Source organism: Protopterus annectens, chromosome 7.part0 (assembly GCF_019279795.1).
Source record: "Protopterus annectens isolate FY-2018-M chromosome 7.part0, PAN1.0, whole genome shotgun sequence".
Classification (NCBI taxonomy): Eukaryota; Metazoa; Chordata; order Ceratodontiformes; family Protopteridae; genus Protopterus; species Protopterus annectens.
The window spans coordinates 317,321,250-317,340,316 of NC_056739.1; the positions used below are offsets into that span (position 1 = coordinate 317,321,250).

Sequence of the window (19,067 nt, forward strand, 5' to 3'; positions counted from 1 at the left end):
CCTACCTCAAACCAGGAGTTCTTCTCATAAAAACAGACAACACCACAGTCATGTGGTACATCAACAAACTGGGAGGGACTCAGTCTTACCCCCTGTGGAGACTAGTCATGAACCTGTGGCTAGCAGCCTCATCCATGGGACGACATCTTATAGCTCAATACCTACCGGGCATCAACAACACCCTAGCAGACCACCTAAGCAGAAACCTGCTGGACTCACATGAATGGCAAATCCACAGAGACAATTTACTGCAAATTACCCACACATGGGGACCCCCCAGGTGGACCTCTTTGCCTCTCATTTAAATCACCAAGTAGAGAAATTCTGCACCAGGGAATACCAACGCCTGGCCTGGAAGGTTGATGCGCTGACCTTCCCTTGGAATACTCTCTTTGTGTATGCATTCCCACCTCTTCCTCTCATTCCAAAAGTATTACTCATGATAAGGGAGGAAAGACCAAGAGTAATGCTCATTGCCCCAAATTAGCCCAGACAGCATTGGTACCCACTGCTGCACAGCCTATCTCACCAGGCCCCCCTGGCAGCTACCTCCGATACCTCACCTGCTATGCCGGGGGGGGGGGGGAGACAATGCTGCACCCAGTTCTTCAGACACTGAAGCTCTCAGCATGGCTTATTCTACCATAACCAACAAAAAATCTATGCTAAGCAAACAAGTCCTTGACATCATCACAGAAGCCAGAAGGCCTAGCACCAGAAAATCTTACGATGGAAAATGGAAGAGATTCTGCTCCTGGAGCCAGTCCAAGGGGGCAGACTTACATCTGCCCTCCATTTCTCTTATTCTAGATTATCTTGCTGAGCTTCTTAATAAGGGTCTCTCCTCCTCCTCCTCCTCCATAAAGTTCCATGCCTCTGCCATATCTGCATACTTTGATACAGAACAGCCATTGTTCTCCCACCCTCTTATCAAATAGTTCCTTAGAGGAGTCTCTAATATCAGGCCTCCCAGATGACAGCCCACCCCAGCCTGGGACCTGAACTGTGTTTTAGAAAAGCTTACTCTGCCTCCCTTCGAGCCTACAGCATCCTCAGAATTAAAGTATCTCTCTTGGAAGACTGCCTTTCTCTTGGCTATTACTTCAGCCAGGAGAGTGTCAGAGCTTCAAGGTTTAATGGCCATTGAGCCATTTATCTTCCATGCAGACAGGGTCTCCCTAAGAACCAATCCCTCCTTCATGTCAAAGGTGGTTTCGGATGTTACCCTCAACCAGGCCATCTACCTGCCCACCTTATTTCCTAGCCCTCAGAACAAGGGAGGAAGGATAATGCATTCTTTAGCTGTGTACAGGCAACTCAGAGTTTATCTGGATTGTACAAAGACATTCAGAAAAACTGACCAGCTCTTGGTCAGCTTTAAAACAGGGGCACAGGGGAAACCAATATCCAAACAGACCATTTCCAAATGGATAGCACATTGCATCCAATTTTGCTACTCCTTGCATGGAAAACCATCCCCTAGGACCATCGTAACCCATTCCACTAGGGCAACCTCTACTTCCACAGCATTCTTTAGAGGGGTACCCACCAAGGACATCCTAGAAGCTGCCACATGGACTTCAGTTCACATCTTCACCACACATTGCCATCTGAATCTATTCTCAAAAGCTAGGGCTGTGTTTGCCTCTGCAATTCTGCAGAGCATGCTCACCCAATCATAAGTTTATATCAACCTTCCACACTTCTCTTCAGCTTTGGGAATCTTCCCAGTGGTTAGGACTGCAGCAGTGAAACAAGAAGAACATAAGTACAGTTGTGTGCACTTACCATAAATGTAGATGTTCGAGTGTATACACTGCTGCAGTCATGCTTTCCCACCCTCCTTCCCCCTGATATCTGCTGTCCTTAGAGAGACACATTTCTATGGGGGTCTCTGACCCCAGGGCTACTAATAATTATTAAATTTGGACTTCTTTGGTTGGTTAAGGCAAGAAAAACTGAGGTAACGGCATTGCCTGTTGACAGCAGTCAACACACAAAACCTTGACTCTGGTATTCGGACCAACTGAGGGCTACCACAGCATGGATAACCCCAATGGTTAGGACTCCAGCAGTGAGTACACTTGAACATCTACATTTATGGTAAGTGTACACAACTGTACTTTCTGCCTTAGAGAGAGACTGGCGTCAGGGTTGTGGACGTACCTAGGACCAAGGCCAAAGCTACTTTTAAGAAAGGTTCTACCTCGGGTCCTATGCATAGGCCTACTGGATCTCAGTCAGCAGGTTGTCAGCAAGACCTGGTCAGATTAGCTGAGGACCTTTATCTCCTTATTCATAGCTAGGCAACCCCCTTTGGAGCCTTCCCCAGGGAAAAGGAAGAGGGATCCTACCCCTGAAGTTTTCTCTGAACCTCCTGATTCAGATAAGGATTCTGACCAGGAGGAGTCTGTCTTTGAGGAGGGACCCTTCCTTGCTTCCTTTGAAGATTCAGTTTCTGGGGAGAATTCGGCCTTTAGCTTCAGCTCCTGAAGACATCACTTTTGGAGAAACATTCTATGCCATGAGGGAACATTTCCAGTGGAAGGCACAGGAATACTTGCAATCTAAAAAGAGGGTTAGGAAGTTCCTTCACCTCCCGGAACATAAATATTTGGCTATTCTTCCTGTATTGGAGGTGGTAGAGAGTGTTTTTATGGACTATTCCCTGAATCCAGCCCCTCAAAAATCAAACAGGTTTTACAGGGTGCTGGACTCAATTACCTTTTCAAAAACCCCTCTGCTGACCAGGAGGTTGTCATTCCAGGTCCAAAAGGAGTAAAAGTCAGCTCTTCAAAGAACCCTTTACTTACTGACAAAGAAAGCAGGTCCCTTTACAGGTTTGGCAAAATGTCTACATTTCTGTTGCGCTAGCCATGAGGGCCCTTAACTTGCCAGTTTCATATGATAAAATGAAGCAAAAGGTATCCTCCCTGCAGGACAAGAAAATTTTTAAGGAATTGCTTTGCCATTCCATCTCCCAGGTAGCTAGACACTTCTTACACTGAGGCTATGATGCTATGGAGGCCTTTATTCAAGCTGCTGTATCTGGCTATATCATTAGAAGGTATGCTTGGCTTAGGGAGCAAGATCCTATACAACTATGTCAAATCCACAATTCTAGATGCACCCCTGGATAGGGACTTCCTTTTTGGGCCAAAGGCCAAGGCTGTGCTAAAAAACATGGAAGATAAAGCAAAGTCTGTGCAAACTGTCAAGGACTTCCTCCAAGTTCAGCCTCCTAGGTTTAGTAGCAATTTTCCCACTAAACACTGGTCCTTTCCCTGTCAATCAGAAGACAGTCAGAGGAAGCCTCTGAGGGAATGGCCTCAAAGGCACCATCAGTCACAAAGACCCAGGCAGTGGTCCTCAGGAAACGCCAGGCAAGGGAGTTCTAGGCCACAGAGTGCTGGCAGAGAGCAGCAATCACTTTTTGCCTCTACCAGCCCTCTCTGCCCGCCACACTCTCCATAAAAGGAAGAAGGCTAGCACCGTTCAAAGGAAAGTGGTCCTGCGTTACTTCAGACAAGTGGGTTCTGAAGGTTATCTCGGATGGTTACAGAGTCACTTTCAAACATTATCAAGTTACCCGGATATTCCACAAAATCAAAGAGCAGAGGCCCTTTCTCAGATTCATAACCTATATCTATAGGGTTCAGTGGAACAAGTAACAGAGCATCAAATAGGGAAAGGGTTCTATTCCAGGCTGGTTCCCTGGCTCTTGGTGCTATAGACCTGTTCACCCTCAGTCAGTCCCTGCTGGTACCAAAATTCAGAATGTTGACTCTTCAAAAACTTCTTTGTATGATAGCTTCTCAGGCCTCAGTGGTCACCTTAAGCCTAAAATATGCTTACTTGCACATTCCTGTAGAGGAATCTTCCAGAAGTTTTCTTCGTTTCAGAGTAGGTACCAGTCACTTTAGTTCTCTGCACTGCCCTTTGTTTTGTCTACTGCTCCCAGGGTCTTCACAAAGTGTTTAGCTCCTGTAATCACCTTCTGCAGAACAAGAGGGGGATCCAGATTTACTCCTAACTAGACGACTGCCTCATTCAAGCCACAAGTCGGTCAAAGCTCCTCAAGGATCTGGCCTTCACTCAGAACCTCCTCACCTTCTTGGAGTTCACCACAAGTCTTCTCAAATAAAACAGAGACCCATCCACTAGGTTGCTTTTCCTGGGGGCTCTTCTGGATTCTTCCCTAAGGCCTCCCACCCTCCTGCAAAGGGTCTTATTCTTGACTCAATGCTTCCAAAACATTATGCAGAGGTAATGTCCCTCAGCCAGGGAATTTCTCAGAGCATTAAGTTACATGGCATCTTGTATTCTCATGATCCCTCTGGCCAGGCTACACATGAGGAAGCATCAGTTGTACCTCAAGAATCTGTGGTGCCAGCACTAACAATCACTGGAGGAAGAATTTCAGCTGTTCCCTTGCCTCAAGAAGGAATTTGCATGGTAGACACAGGCATGTGCCCTGAACCTGGGTCTCCCCTTCAGGTGCATTCCTCAGGACCAAACTTTAGCCACAGATGCTTCAGAGACAGTCTAGCGAGCTCATTTCCAACACCTTCAATCCCAGGGCAGATGGGAAGATCAATTCAAACACAAGCACATAAATTGGAAAGACCTGATGGTAGTGCAAAAGGGCCTAGTGACTTTCAAAGATCAGTGGAAACCAGGCATCCTGCTTGTCAAAACAGACAACACTCTAATCATGGTGGTACTTCAGAACAACATCAGAGTGATACAAAAAATGTCTCATCTTTAGTCACAGTTACCAAAACTGCATTACCATCTCTACACTGTCCTTTCCATGATTCCATTGTCTGGTGTGTATAGTCTGGCCTTCTAGAATGCAGTAATAATCGGGCGAGTCTCACAGCAAAACCTGAAACATTGATATGAAGTATGACATGCACTGAGCACACGCTAGCTGCACTCTGTCTTCATAACCTTGTATCTCCCTTTCTTCCTTTACTGAGTGTTAAACTGAATTACTTGCTGAACAGGTGGACTGAGAATGGACTGGTGGGGAAAAAATGTTAGGTTTTTGGGTTTTCTGCATTCATATTTGGCCGTAATGCTTTACATGTTGTATACTAATGTAGAATTTCTTTTTTTAGTATGTGAAGTCCATATGACGTATTTAGGTGATGCTTTGGATGTTTGCTACTGTAATTGTCATGAAAGTTTTGTCTGGTCTCAGTGAGCAGTGATAAATGTAATTGGTAACTGTTCCTGTGTTTCCTTCTGGTTTCATGCAGCATTGTAAGCTGGTACCTCAAACCCCTCTACACACCAGCCGTGTACTTCAAGAGGACAAAGACTTGTGGGAAGAAGTGAAGGTGAGCATTTAGCAGTACTTTGTGTTTCAGAAATGTTTAAAGATCAGGATTTCAATTACAAGCAAGAAAATAACAGACCAGCTTTGATTGTTTATTATAATGGTATTTGGATGTAGAACGACTTACTTGTGGAGTGGACACTTTTAAAACTGAGAACTTTAGTTTAAAAGGAAAACTGCAGAAAAGGTAATTGCATAATATTATGCTATATGTAAAATGAGAAATATGACTACAATTGCTTCTTTTGTGTAAATGTTACAGAAATTATTTTCTGATGTCTTCATTTCTTGTCCTCCCACCCCTTAGCTCAGAAGGCTTATGTAATAGGCCATGTCCCTTGTTTTCAAAAATTGGGTGTATTATAGCAAAAAGACTAAAAACACTGGAAAATTGGAACAACTTGTGCTACTGTCAGGGCAGCTTAGCTGGAGGGTAGCCATCATATAGCTGTTAAGAGCAGAACGTTGCTGCAGTTGGGTGTAAGCTGTACCCATCTTAACTTGACAAGATTAACAAGCACATTAGTAAGCTGAGGGTAACAAGGAACTAGTTTTTTTTATTTCAGGTGCAGGGCTATTAAAATTAAGCTGTCAGATGGAGGATGCACCATTTTGTTGAGACTCTACAACATGAGTGGTTTAAGTGAGCATTAATCATGCAGCTGCTGCTGCTACTACTACAAAACCCTTTGGCTGAGATCTACATGTATGATTGATCATTAGGAACACTTCAGATTTTGTATTACATGTCAGTGTTGCATCAAACCAGATGCAGAGGATGAAGATTACATTCTGAGACTTGTGATAGAGCAAGTCTGCAGAGTAAATAAAACCTAGATGTAATGCTTTGCACTACATAATTGTGATCAGGCTTAGGATAATAATTAGCTTTATTTATGTTCATTGTGTCCAGCAACATCAAATTGTGCATTAAAATATAATTTATAATGAAATGTAAAAGTGTAAAAAAGATGCAGTCTTATGTTTATAAGCTGACAGTATTTGTACTTATGGGTTTCTCTGAGGAAGTGAGCAGATAAGTAGATGTCCTTGTTCTTAGAAGTGTATGTTTTCTGAGATGTTACGGAAAATTTTATTTTCCTTGTGTCATTTTACCCAAACCATTAATGTAAGTAATAAACATTTAAGTTTCAGAAAAGGGGATGTACTAAGAAGTGGTCCCAGCTTTCGTATTGTTTAGGACTGTATGCTCTGGACATTAGGACCACCTGTCAGCTAGAAATTCTTCAGCAATTTGTTGCCGCTCCTTAGTCCCATGATGCTACTTGGCTTCTCTCTTTTCAGTTGGTTATTGCCACACTTGTAGCTGATTCACTGAGCATCAACTTGCCATCCTCAGCAGTTTTGATCAGTATTATTATTTATTTTTTTTTTTTGAAAACTTCACTCATTTGGCATTACTTGGTATTCATCTTGCTAGCAGTTCTCCTGTGTTTTTCTATATTTTTTCCTCAATGACCAGTGTTACTTGTATGTTGAGCAGCCTACTTTTCACAGCAGATGCTGTCAAAGCCCTTGTTCAAGGAATACCCTACAGTGGGTGCATTGTCCCCAGTGGCAGCCATCTCCTCTGCATTTATTATCTTAGTGAGAAACACCAAAACCTCTGAGTGCCCCATCTGCTGCAGCTTTAACTGGATAAAAGGCATAGAGAGGAAACTCAACAGCCATATTATGCATAAGTCATTCTCTGTCAAGCCTATAGAGAACCCCTCTGATGCCAAATCAGCCTCTTCCTCTCCTCAGACTTCGTCCAAGAGGGGCCTTAAAAAGAATAAAGCATGTGATAATGTGACTTTTGGCAGCAACTGCATGTTCAAACTACTTTGCCTTGGAAAGTCTCAGTAGCCCCAGCAACAGCCGGGCAAGCTGTTCAGTAAGTTTGGCTTTCAGCACCAGGGGGACAGATAAGTAAATATTGCACTGATTGAGCTTGAACCCTCTTCTTGATGTGCATAGGAAAATCACTGATTATAGCTTCACCTCTGCCCTTACATTTCAGAAAATGAATTATAAAAATTTCACCACAGCTATTTTGGAAGGTAATGGGCAAGATGCATCCAATTCATTTTCATCTTGCCAGAGCAGAGGCGCACTGGAACAGCATTGCTTTGTGGACAAAGCTTGTCATGCCTCCCTCCCAGACTCTGATGCACCTACCAGTGGAAGGCTTTACTGCTGATGATAAACTCCAAAGCTGTAACATTCGGTGAACATTTAGCAGTTGGTTTCCCAAATTACTTCACAATTTGCACAGGTACTAGTACTCCCATATTTGTGCAGACACCCACTAATTTATCAGCACTGTGTGCTCTGAGTCTGTGCCCAGTGTTAGTGTTTCTAACCATTTCAGCATTGATTGCAACCACATTCCACCCCATGCATTATTCGCTACATTTGCAGGTGCAGACCTACTTCCCCATTCACCAAAATCAAATATGCTTGTTTACCAGTTTTGACTTCCGTGCAACAGGTGCCCCTTGCACAGTATCCTGACACAGACTTTGCAGGTCCCATCAGTACTGATGCTGAAAGACTCCCAGAGTTTTATATCAGCAGAGCATGCTGAGATTCATCAGGTCATGCTCGCATCTGCAGTCTGCTCCGACATCTCCGAGCCTATTGTCTTCGGGGACGGTGTCTGATTTCACCTCCTTCAGCTCTGCAGCCTCGGAGCCAGTGTTCTTTGGGTCTGTTACCCCTGAGTCAGTCTTCTTTGACTCCATTTGCAGGCTAAGCACCTTCATCTGCCATTAGTGTGCTGGGTTCTTTCGAAGTGGTCCTTTTCTCCTTTTTCCTCCCTCTACTGCAGTGGAGTTTTCACCTCTGTCCTCCACATCTCCATCTTGGATCTGTGCTTTCCTGGCTCAGATACATAGCCTGGATCCATTGCCTGTTCAGCAGTCTTCCAAGCCGTTCTCCCCAGTGGCTTCCTTAGTTCGGCCATCTCAGTCTGTGGGAAGTTTGAAGACTTTGGAATTGGAGCAGTTGATGCAGTCGTCCTTACAGGCACAGATGGAGTTAGGCCTCTTTCATCAACACTGGACCCTTGTCCTTCAGAACTGGTTGTTTTCCATTGCTTAGGATCCACTCTGACTGTCTGACAATTTCAACTCTGATCCCTCCCTTGGTTTTCTCAACTCTGGCTGTGTCAAGGCTAAGTGGACCTCTGGGCCAGCAGGTCAACACAGGGGTCTGTGGGTCAGGTTCAGTCCCAGTTCCAGGGTCATTCCCTCCCACTTGGGGCTCCTGCTTCTGATAGTTTAGCTCCGGCTTGACATTGGGATGAGGTGGAGCTGCCCTGGATTCCAGTGCGTCCTTGGGGTCTTCAGATCCTAAGTCTGCTTTGGGAAGTCGGCCTTCTCCTGCCTCTGCCTTTATCGTAGAAAGGATTTTCTCCTCTCAGGAGAGAGAATGGTCTAGTATGACCGGTGTCCCCCAGCTTGCTTCAGGACAGCTCACCCCAGTTACCCATTCAAGTAAAGCCTCCCGCTTCTTCCATTTTCCCCCTGAGTCGCTGGGATGGTACTGTCCAGTAGGAGGCAGTGCAAGAGGAAGCACCCGGACTCACCTGAGCAATACCTCATTGAAAAAACTGACCCTGAGGAAGGTGAAGGGTCTCTCAAATTCCTCCATGAAGACACCTCTTTCAGTGACCTCGAGCTCCTTCACCAGCATGGGGGCTGGACTGCAGAAGCCATCTTCTCCAGAGGAATTGGTGTTTTTGGAGGTCTTCAGCGTGGGCCCATCCATATTCTGGGTGGTTCCCCTTCTAGATGCACTTATTTGGCCTGGTGTCTTGGAGGGTGTGGAAATGAGCCTGGTACAGGGAACTGATCCCCAAAAAAGCCTAAAAAGATCCTCGCCCTCCCTAAGGATTGGCAGAACTAGAGTAAGGGACCAACCATGGGTGCTATTGTGGTGGCAGCGGCCACTAAGAGGGACATTTCAGAGGAGAGTTCCTCAGTCCATCCCCTGAATTGACAAGTCTTGGGCACTAGACCACTTTTGGAGGTATGTCTACGCTTCAGCCACATTTATGTTGAGGGCATTAAATTATATAGCTAATTTTACTAGGCTTCAGTGGGGTATTGTGCCAGAGGGCTCAACAGTAGTGAAAACAGAGCAGACTCCAGACGGCTTTGGAGACTCAACTGCCCATTCCCCAATCCCTCTATAATGTGTCTCCTTTCCAGTGCAGCTGATGGCACATCCTAGACAGCTGGCACTGGCATCACTGTGTGTCGCCATGCCTGGATGAGGTTGTGTGATTTAACAGACAGCTATAAGGCATTCTTTATTAATGCTGCACTTCATGGCTCCTCTCTTTTTGGGCCAAAAGTTAGACCGTTTGATCAGGAGTGAGCAAGAAGGAAAGACACTGTCTGCTGTTGTAGTTCAGTTTGCTACCCCTCAACGGACATTTTCACAAAACCAGAAGGGGGAAAAATGTCTCTTTTTCAGGCAATCACAGCAGCCCTTTCAAGATGCTCCTTCTTGAGGGTTCCCCCTGTGGTGGGGGTCAACCACTGCATATGCTCCCCTCATGGCAGGGGTGGTCCACAGGACCAGGGCTTCCATGGAGGCTTCTTTGTGAGGCCTTCTGAGTGACACTGAAGGTTTGCCAGACTCTGCTGATCTGGAGGCAGCCAGGGGCTCCGTTACCTCCCAAGCTTTCAGGTGTAGAGCCAGTCACCTCGGATGCATGGGTTTTAAGAGTCATATCTGTAGGATGTTCAATTCCATTTTTATAAGTTCCAAGTTTCACTCCCATCCAATTCAGTCCTTCAAGAGTACATGTTGCCAAATTGCCAAATTTCCGAACTCCAGAATATCAAACCTTTCAGGATCTGGCAGGTTTCTTGATTTCTTACAGAAAACCTCCAGCATATCTTATTTTCAGGCTGTTATGTCATGTGGTGGCTGCCATTTATTTGGTCCACTTGGCCAAGTGTCACATGAGGACATTGCAGTGGACTCTGACAGTACAGTGGTCATACTTAACACATCCAATGAACCTTCCAGTTTTTCTGACCAGTGTTTGTGAAGATCAGATCAAGGGTGGTTGGATTCCCCCTTGGTGTCCACAGGGAAACCATTTGCATTTATCCCCTCCTCAGGCCTTGGCTATAATAGATGCCTCTGTTCTGGGGTGGGGATTTTCAACAGGAGGACTATCCAACGGACCTGGTCTGCTACAGAGCCCACCCTGCACATCAACGTCTTGGGCAGTCCCCCATTCTTGCCCACTTTGTCGGGAGGCCATGAGAATCTGACAGTGGTCGATTGTGACTCAGCAGTTTGAGCGAGATGCACATCCCGGGGAAATCCAGCATCTTAGCAGGCAGTATCAGCAGGAATATTCTCCATCCACATGAGTGGTCTCTGAATCTGAGGGTTGCTGCTCATATTTCTCAGCACTGGGGTACTCCTTATTTTGACCTGTTCACTTCCCCATCCAACAGCAAGTGCAGCAGCTATTGTGTTTTAGTTCTTCCTCAGGGACAGTCACACAGAGATGCTCTCCTGTATGATTGGCAAACAAATCTTCTATATGTGTATCCTCTAACCCCATTGAAAATAGTTTCTTCAGAAAGTGGCACATTGATGAGCCACTGTAATAGTTCCCCTTTCTTTGGCCTGTTCTGAAGTATCCATTTTGGGTCCTGAACCCCATTCTGGATCTTATTTCTCACCCAGTGTTTCGCTTTAAGATAAGTACCCCGTTAGGGTTTTTCTTCAGTCCTTTTGTAATTGTTATAGTCTGTTAATATCCGGTAAGAGCAAGTGCAACTGTGGTCGCCAGATTCCCCACAAAAACACCCACAACCAATGTCTCTCTTGTTTGGGTAGGGATCACGGTTTTAAAAACTGTGCCATTTGTACCTCTTTCGTCCCTAAGACCCTTCGCCGCCGACTTCAGGCCCTTGACTTATACTTTGAAAATCAGCCCTTAGGCAGATCGCTCCCTGAATGGAAGCCACATCTGATGCCCCATCCGAACCACCTAGGAAGAGGCCTAAGCCCGCAAGGCCGTCCACTTCCACCACGCCTCCCTCTGCTGATTCTCAGCCTGTAGCCATCATTAGCTTGGCCGAGGAACTGGCGTCCACCACATTGGATTAAGTGGGTACCTACCAGGAGGCTGCAAAATCCAGAGCAGGCAACACGTCTGGGGAGGATAGCCCGGCCCCTGATTCAGAAGGCAGGGGGGAGTCTGCTTCTAGGATGTGCGCTTCAGAGCAGGTCTTCGCCATTCCTCATTCTACTTCAAGGCAGACAGACAGCCAGACGCCAGTTAGGCCTACAAAGAAAAATCAGAAGACGAGGCATATCGCTTCAACCCCAGAGGCGTTGCCTGAGTTGCAGGCCTTCATTCAATCTCTACAACCCTTCCTGGCCCTTAGGCCTACGCCAGACCTCCCTCATGCTGCTTCTCCTCTCCTTAGCCCTAGGCCTATTCAGCCAGAGACTACTCTTAGCCAACCTGCAGAAGAGGAAATGTCGGACTCCTCGGAGGACTCCTTTTCCTACTATTCTCAAATTTCATCCCCTCTGGGGTATCGATCCTCAGAAGAGGCCTCTGCTGAACCTGACTCCCCTGTAGAAGATCTTACCTTTGGGGCACTGTAAATCTTATGAGGGAACATTTTAAATGGAATTGCTCAGACATGTCTGAGCAACAGAAAAGATTCTGTGACTTGATCCAGATGGAATCTCCTAACCCAGCTCCTATTCCTCCTGTCCAGCCTGCTTTCCTTGGATGCCTTTGCAACAGCATGTATAAACCCAGATTCCCAGCCTCCTGCCCCTAGAAGGGCAGACCGGTTGTGTAAGGTACCTGATGCAGACAAATTCCTTTTCAAATCTCCGTCAGCTGACCCAGCAACTATTTCTATTGCAGTGGATAGGGCTACTAAACTTTTTCCTACTACCACTGTCCTGCCTGCAGATAAAGACAGCAAGGCCATGGAGAGGTGGGGTAGATGATGTACACTTCTACTACGCCAGCCTTTAGGGCTACAAATTATCAGTCACACATGGCCAAATACTCCCTGGCCTTACTGTAGAAAGCTTCTAAGAAACTTAATGAGGTCCCTGACTGCTCTGCAAAGGCATCCCTGTCTTTCTTCCTTAGCCTCATCTCCCAAGTTAATAAAATTCTCTAAGGTGTGGATATGATGCAGCGGAGGCCTCTGCCAGGTCAGCTGCATCGGCCTCTGTATTGAAGAGATACTTTTGGCTGCATCTTCAGCCCCTACTAGATGACTTTAAGGCCAAACTCCTGGATGCTCCTTTGGATCACACTGCTCTTTTTGGATCCAAGGTAGCTGATCTTTTTAAGTCACCTCAGCTGAAAGGAAAGAGCTCCAAGATTTAAAGCATTGTCTTGTCTCTCCAATCCCAAAATTCCAGAGAAATTACCCGGCCAATACCCAATTTATTAGGAAGTTTTCTAGGCCCTCTGTCCCCTCCAGGTCTAGAAGACCTCACAGGAGAAGGACTACTCAGCCTAGGACACCTCACGCCTCTGCCCAGATCTTTCCAGAAAGGGTAGGCAGTATCTGCTGCCTGCCTGCCTCCCTTTCTAACCCCGCTTCCTCCCTCCGTACTTCTATCTTCCCATCTCTCTCACTGCCTCCCTGCATGGGCCCTAATGACATCTGAGAAATGGGTCCCCACCCCCCCAAAATGTCCTATATCACTACCGCCCCCCCTCTCAGTGGTCCCTCCTCCCCAAGGTCCTGCACAGCCTGTTGCTCCAAGGCACCATAGTACTCGTCCCCCCTTCTGCTCGAGGGTGAGGCTTCTACTCCAGAATTTTTCTGGTGCCCAGGAAGGGAGGGACCATGGAGACCCATCCTAGACCTTTCCCGCCTCAACCCATTCCTGAAGGTCCCCTCTTTCAGAATGTTTACTCTACCCATTCTCTTTCCCTTCATCCTTCCCCAGGCCTTCATGGTGACCCTGGACAGCAAAGAAGCCTATGTACACATTCCCATAAAACCATCCTCCAGAAAATTCCTCAGATTCAAAGCAGGCTCTTTGCATTTTCAGTTCTGTGCCTTGCCCTTTGGGACTCTCCCACTGCTCCAAGGGTATTTACAAAATGCCTAGCCCCAGTCATTGCTTATTGCAGAACAAGAGGTATGCAAATTTTCCCATACCTGGATGACTTGCTCATTTAAGCAGCAGACAGACAAATCCTCCTTGCCCACACAAAGGACTTTCTGCTCCTGCCGCTGTCTCTAGGGTTCCTCATAAACTTCCCCAAATCCAAACTAAATTCTACACAAGATATTGTCTTCCTAGGATGCAGAATCAGAACAGGCCTCAGGATGGCCTTCCTACCTCAGGAAAAAGTGCTTTCCCTAGCCCAACTTCTTCACTCTTCCCTTCTTTCACCCACCCTGACTGCGAGGGAATTCCTCAGACTTCTTGGCTACATGGCTGCCACTATTCCCATGCTGCCACTGGCAAGATTACACATGAGAAAGATGTAATGGTATCTTCATTCCATATGGGCCCAGCACTCACACCCCCTAGAGTTCAGAATCCCACTTCTCCCCTGCCTGCACCAAGAGCTGAAGTGGTGGATGGCCTAGGTGACCCTAAACTCGGGTCTCCATTTACAATTGCCCTCCCCTTCTCAGATCATGCACACACACGCCTCAGAGGCAACGTTAGACACCAAAACAGTGCAAGGTTTGTGGAAAGACTAACACAAGCAATGGTATATCAACATCAGTGGAATGTCAGCCATACTTCTGGTCCTGCAGGCCTTTCTACCTTTCCTCAGGGCATTCTGAAGATTTCACAAACAACACCATAGTGATGTGGTACTTGAACAAGGAAGGAGGGACCAAGTCATACCTCCTGTGCAGACTAGCCCTACATGTATGGGATCTAGCTCTCTCCTAGGGGATCTCCCTACAGGCAGCCTACATCCCCTCCCAACACAATTGCCAGGCAGACTCCTTAAGCAGAACCTCCTCAGACAGTCACGAGTGGGTGGTATTCCTAGATCTGATCCACAGGTGGGGTATTCCACAGATAGACCTGTTTGCCTCCTCCACAAACAGGCAACTCCAGAGCTATTGCTCCAGAAATCATGACCCGAAGGCTCTTCAAACAGATGCCTTCGTAATGTCTTGGAAGGGGAAATTCCTGTGCGCCTTTCTCCCCTTCCCACTGATTCAGAGTCCTACTGAAAATTCAGCAAGACTTGCCAGAAATCTTGTTGGTGACCCCCTTTTGGCCAAGGCAGCAGTGGTTCCCCCTGCTTCTTCATCTATCCAAGGGCAATCACCACAAGTTACCCCCCCCAGTGGATCTATTCACACAGCACCAGGGAATACAGAGATTCGTGCACCTCTCCCTGTGGCTGATAGGATTCTGATTCCCTTCAGATACCTGTACGAGGACATGGTCTCAGTCCTGCAGGAGGCCAGGAAACCAAACACAAGAAAATCCTACCTCTCTAAATGGAGAAGGTTTTCTGTCTGGTGTCAGGAAAGACAGAGCCACTGGGCAGTGACCTGACTCTAATTCTCTCTCTTACCTGTGTGAACTGCTAGACAGGCATGTCTTACTCCTCCTTAAACACACGCCTGTCTGCCATTTCTGCCTGCCTGCCTATGGAGCCTCCACTAGCTTCCAGACTTTCGGCCAAGCTATTCCTAAAAGGTGTTTTACACTAGGAAACTGACTCCTCCTCCCTGTGATCTTAATTATGTGCTGGAAAAACTCACTTTGCCACCCTTTGAACCAGCTGGCAAGGCTGACTTGAAATTTTGCACTTGAAAAACAGTACTGCTAGTAGCTTTGACATCAGCCAGAAGGGTCTCAGAGCTCCAAGCCCTCATGGCTACTCCACCCTTCCTAGTTTTCCATATGGACAGAGTCACCCGCAGGATTAATCCCTCCTTCACTCCCAAGGTGGTTAATGACCTCTCCCTAAATCAGGCTATCCACCTTGCCCACCTTCTTTCCAAATCCTCAGGGAGACCGTGAGAGAGTCCTTCACTCCCTGGATGTACATAGGTAACTTTGTTTCTACTTGCATAAGACCAGGCCTATACGCACATCAGACCAGCTGTTTGTTTCCTTCCACCCCAAGGCTCTGGGGAAAGCTGTGGGAAAGCAAACCATTTCTTCTTGGTTTTCCAGGGCCATCACCTTTTGTTACTCGCACCATGGAAAGACAAAAACGGGCAATGTCAGAGCCCATTCCACACAGGCCATGGCTTCCTCTGGATCCTTCATTAAAGGTCTAGATACTAACTCCATTCTGGAAGCTGCTACCTGGTCATCTGGGCACACCTTCACCAGCACTACAAGCTGGACCATATCTCCAGGACCAGAGCGGGACTTGCCAGGGCTATCCTGCATGGGTTCCTGGAATCCTCATCCAGACCACCCCCCAGCCAGCAGTGAGCTTTTATACTCACCCACTAGTGAATACTGCAACATTGGAATAGGAGGACATAGGAGAGTTATGTAAAATCTTACTATAGCCATAGATGTCCTTCTCTTCTATGTTGCAGTATTCCTTCCCTCCCTCCATCCCCCTGTTCTCATTGCACTTGCTCTTCTCTGTTCCTACAGGCTCCATCTGGGGCTTCTTGGTTCTGAGGACTGATGCGCGCAGACGTCACATTTATAGCCCACGTACCAGCCAACATGTCAGAAGTCCAACGCACCAACAGGGACTGGAAAAGCTTTGGAAACTTGGACGAACAAGCTGATGGGAAGAAGGGTAAACGCACTAGTGAATGCAACATGGAAGAGAAGGACATTTATGGTAAAATTTTACACAACTCTCCTTTATGTGCCCACCATACAATAGATCTATGTCTGTTTCTCTGGTTAAGCCTCCCCCTGTCTTCTTGGCTACCCTTTTTATTCAAGAGGTGACTGAGCTGGGGAGACTGCTTCTCTTATTTTGGGGTCTTTAGTTTCTTGTTTTTCTCCTTTTGGGGCTAGGTCTGAAAGTTTAAGTTGAAAGAGGGGGCAAACTCAATCTGAGGTAGAATCCGGGGAAGAAACTGTCTTACTTATGAAAATTAAGTCCATAGTTTTCCCCTGCACTACATACCTCTTCTGATAAATCTTCTTGTATGTAGTAATGTATAACCAAATGCATGCCCAGCCTATTACAATACACAACATAAAAATCACTCATAGCATTATAATGTGTGCCCATAGATGAAAAATATATTACATAAATGTAAGAAGTATATGTAACCAGGCAGTCTGATGAAGCATACCCTTTGAATGTGAAAGCGCTTACTGAATTTTAAGTCTTTGGCCTTGTTGGATTTTTTCATTTTATTTCTAATAAATAGTCGGCTTCTTATTGTCGTGTTTTGGCTGCCTCTTTCAGTTTTGTTTCTTAGAACCAGGCAGAGTTGTCATATTACCGGATTGAGACTTGGCTAAAACCAATTGTACAAGATGAGGGAAGGCTCCCTCAAGAGTATAACACATTCAGAACATAGTGTCTGAAAGAGGTCGGGTATTTGTATAATATACTCAAATCACTTAGAAATAACCAGTTTACAACTGCTAATTCCTCCTCTCTTTTTATAAGGATGAAGTAATTCTGCCAAGTCTCAACTTATTCTTTTGTATAGCTGCAAACCACATTCCACCAAACCAACCTGAAAAAAATATAAACACTCTAGAGGATGTATTGTTTTAGATAACATAAACAAAGCAAGATACAGTAATACTCGCCTATATCTGTTAAATTAAATTAAAAAAAAAAAACTTGTACCTAAACTAAAACTTACTACCCTTGCACAAAACCAACCCCCTCTGACTGTCTACATACTGCTACCAACATCATTTCGTATTGTTTTGCCATACTTGTTAACAGAATCCGCTTCACAGCAGTATGTACCCAAGAGTGGAACACAAGTTGACATATTAAACTTCAGACCAGCTGCCATCTTGCCTCCCCCTCCATGTTACTATTCATCTACAACTGTTAATGAAAAGTCTGTCTCAAACTTGTCATGATTTTTGTCCTGGACACAGTACTGAAACTGCTCTAGTAACCTTCTTAAATAAAACAGACCAACATATAGGGATCAAGGCCTCCTCGCTGCTGCTTTTTTCCTAGATTTTTCAAAAGCATTTGACACTGTACCACACAACATACTGCTCTGTAGATTGTCCACAACTAATAACAAAAGCACCATAAAATGGCTACCTTACCCACAGATGATCCTGTGTACTGTGAACATACATATTGTTCCTTTGAACAAGTCGCAGCAGGTGATACAGTCTCAGGTCATTACTGTGTAACATATTCATCAGTGATCTCCACACCACGGCAGACAAAGCTAGGGATCACTCAATATACAGATTCCTCTACCATTGTATGTAGGCATTCTAATCCAACTCCAAACACTAATCCAAGATTACTTTCATATTCTCATTTATTGCTAAATGCAAAGCAAACCAAAAAAAAAACAGTTGGCTTTCCAGTCAGATTGTTCCAATAAGCACACTGTACAACTCAGTCTTATATTTTAAGTAATGCTCAGAACAAGTTAGTCATATTAAACTATTTGGATTTATAGTAGATCAGAGCATTACATTTGACAAACCCATCAACTGTGCTGCATCCCAAGCCAGTCAAATACTAAGTATGCTGTATATATCTAAACATTACCTTACAGAACAAGCACAATGGGATATTGCACATTCTTTCTACTCCCAAACTGACCTTGCCAAAACAACATCATGAGAGCAAACTACAAAATTGCTAAGTATACTGGAAATGTAACAAAGAAAAAGTCATTGCTTGGCACTACAAACCAACCTGGTAAAACTCAAACCCACTTTATCTTGTGAACTCTGCAGAGAAAGGGTTATTGTACAAGCTTACTGAATGGCCTTAAGTTGCACATCTGACTTGAAAGTTTAATTCAGCCAGTCACACACAATCTCAAAACCAAAGTCATATAGCCACACTAATCTCAATCATCATGGGAATTTGCATTGTAAAGGATATGTTGCCAAACTCACCACAGCCTGTTAACAAAACAATTCAAAGAATACCTATCATTGGTTCATAGGTGTGTACTAGGCTAATGGCCCTGGAGCCCTTACAAGCCTAGCCCATAGAAGTGCCCTGACATTGTGCCGCCCAACGTTAGTTCCTAGTGCCTCTATCAAGTCGAGCCACTGGAGTGATCCCCAGGGTGAACTTTCTACTACCCATCCACTCATCAAGATTTCTCTTGAAGAGGGTTAGCGAGTTCCTCTGCTTGACATGTATGGGAAGCATGTTCCAGAGCATGGGCAGTCTCTGGTTGAGGAACCTGTCCCTCCAGCATGTTCTGTTGATTGTGGTAATGAGGTTGAGGTCTCTGGAGCATGTGGTCCGGAGGGATTGGGATTTCTTTAGCTGTAGCATTTCTACCAGAGCTGGGTCAGACATGGCTTTGTAAGTCAAGCAGAGATCTCCTCTAAGTAAGCGATATGAGACCGAGAATAGCTGGAGTCTTTTGAGTTTGTCCATGTAGGACATGTGTTTAATGCCGATGATCCTCTTCGAGAGGTACTTCAGTGCCGCCTGCATCTGTTGCAGGTGTCTAGTGAGGGACATGCCAAATTGGGCATTATACTCAATGATTGGTCTAATAAGGGAAGAGTAGAGAAAGACTATGACCTCTTTCTTCCTGGATGC

The 19,067-nt window shown here is 45.6% G+C and overlaps 1 protein-coding gene across 1 annotated transcript in view; it reads left to right on the top strand.

The window, feature by feature from the left end:
* The window catches only part of MAPKAPK2 (MAPK activated protein kinase 2), a 630,583-nt gene that overhangs the window by 601,374 nt on the left and 10,142 nt on the right, over positions 1–19,067 (top strand). The window contains exon 9 of the mRNA XM_044076864.1: positions 5,265–5,345. Coding sequence (XP_043932799.1) covers positions 5,265–5,345 — 81 coding nt within the window. The remainder of the gene's footprint in view (positions 1–5,264; positions 5,346–19,067) is intronic.